General features: G+C 60.5%; 1 protein-coding gene across 1 annotated transcript in view; it reads left to right on the forward strand.

Moving 5' to 3' along the window:
* The window catches only part of PLXDC1 (plexin domain containing 1), a 53,792-nt gene that overhangs the window by 4,251 nt on the left and 47,760 nt on the right, over positions 1-1,781 (forward strand). Inside the window, exon 4 of the mRNA XM_012726047.1 lies at positions 4-58. Within this exon, the coding sequence (XP_012581501.1) occupies positions 4-58 (55 nt within the window). The remainder of the gene's footprint in view (positions 1-3; positions 59-1,781) is intronic.

Raw genomic sequence — 1,781 nt, forward strand, 5'->3', positions numbered from 1 at the left:
CAGGAGCCCTGCGGGCTGTGGCAGGTGGGCAGACACCCCACTTTGCTAAGCACGCGAGGTGTGTGAGTGCGCCGACCTCTCCTTCCCGTCTAGAAGGACACGGGGCGACCCGGAGAGGGGGCGCCTCAGCGCAAGGGGCTCCCGCTGACGAGGCGACAGTGGGAGAGTCTCAGGGACCCTGGTCACACCAGGGCAGCCCGGATCTGACGAGGTGGGGCGCTCCTGCCCCGTTGCCTCCTTTCTCTCTTCCCTGCCTCCACCCCAGGCTGACCCGGGTTGGGTCTAAGTCAGATTTGGGGGCTGGTGGGAGCAGCCAGAGGGGTGCAGGAGACACAACCTCTCTCTCCTGGCAAGGGCAGTGGGCGCCTGCCACCTTCCTCTCCGTGTCTGGCACCTGGAGAGAGGCTTGGGCACAGCAGAAGCAACTTGCTGTCCCCTACCCCCAGCCCCAGGACCCCCTAGTCACCTGCTCTGCCCTGCCCTGGTGACCTTTAAGGGTTCTGGCCCAGAAGGGCGCCTATCCCTCTACTCCAGCCCTTCCAGCCACCTTCCTCACCCGGAGGTCCTTTCTGCCGTCTGTTCCCAGTCCCTCCAGCCCCTCAAGTCCCCTCTCTCCTCATGCACCCAGACTTTTCTCTAGGCTTGGGGAGGTGGGCAATTTGCAGTCAAGTCTCTTGAGGGAGAGAACTGGGAAGATGGAGCTCCACTCTTCATTGGCATGGTTGCCCCGTGGCTGGCAGGAGTGGTGTGGAGGGTTGGCGATGGACACTGTCTCAGTGTGTGCTGGCATCAGGCACAGCTCTAGTGACAGTGCTCTTGACTTTGCGGGTGTCGGTGTGGAGGAGGGAAGGGAAGGGGGCCGGTGGACAAGTGGACAGAGGGTAGTGTTCACTGATGTGGCAAGATGAGGCCGCTGGTGCCAGGCCACCAGTTTTTAGGGAGACCCCAGAGAGTGGCCAGAGACTTGGCTTCCAGTCTCAGCATTTCCCTTGCTGTGTGACCTTGAACAAGTTACTTACCCTCTCTGTGCCTGTTTGCTGTGTGACCTTGAACAAGTTACTTACCCTCTCTGTGCCTGTTTCCTCAGTGAAACAGGTGAGGCTGTGAGCCAAATCTTTGACTTATGGTGATATTCTGAGAGGGCTTTTTTCTCTGTTATGGTTGCCTTTCCTTTTCAGGTTTTTTTAAATGAGGTGTGTGGGTAATTGTTAATTTTTAAAATCCATATAGAAAGGAGACCGTTGCGCAGATCTGTTTCTGAGGTCCTTTGCAGCCCCAACCCAGTTGGGGCTCTTCTGCACTCAGGATGTGATTGGGTTGATGAGGGAGGGCCCTGACCCCTGATGGAGTTGGGAGGTGAGAGGGCTGGGGAGGCGCCCTGGGAGGTATGGTGGCCTGGTCAGACCTGGTGACACGGCCTCTTCAGAGTCAGGTCAACACTGGGAGGCCAGGAAGAGGGGGCAGGCAGAGACTTGAATCTCATCTCTAAGCAGAGACACCCCATCTTCTGGCTGCTCACAGAGAATCCACCAGACTGGTTAGACCCAAGGAAGCGGGGGGGGGGGGGGGGGGGGCCACCGCCTGGACACTCCAGCAAACCAGTGCTTGGGTCTCAGGGCACACCCCACCCCTGCCCCCTCTTCCTGGGCCTCCCCTCCCCCACCTGCGGGTCCACCCGCACCCCCGCCGCCGGGGGCACCCCACCTGCGCAGACCACCTCGGCGTCGTGCCGGAAGTCGCAGCCGCGGCGCAGGCGGTTGTTGAGCCGGCAGTTGCGGATG

Source organism: Condylura cristata, unplaced genomic scaffold (genome assembly GCF_000260355.1).
Source record: "Condylura cristata isolate star-nosed mole 26May11 unplaced genomic scaffold, ConCri1.0 scaffold00017, whole genome shotgun sequence".
NCBI lineage: Eukaryota > Metazoa > Chordata > Mammalia > Eulipotyphla > Talpidae > Condylura > Condylura cristata.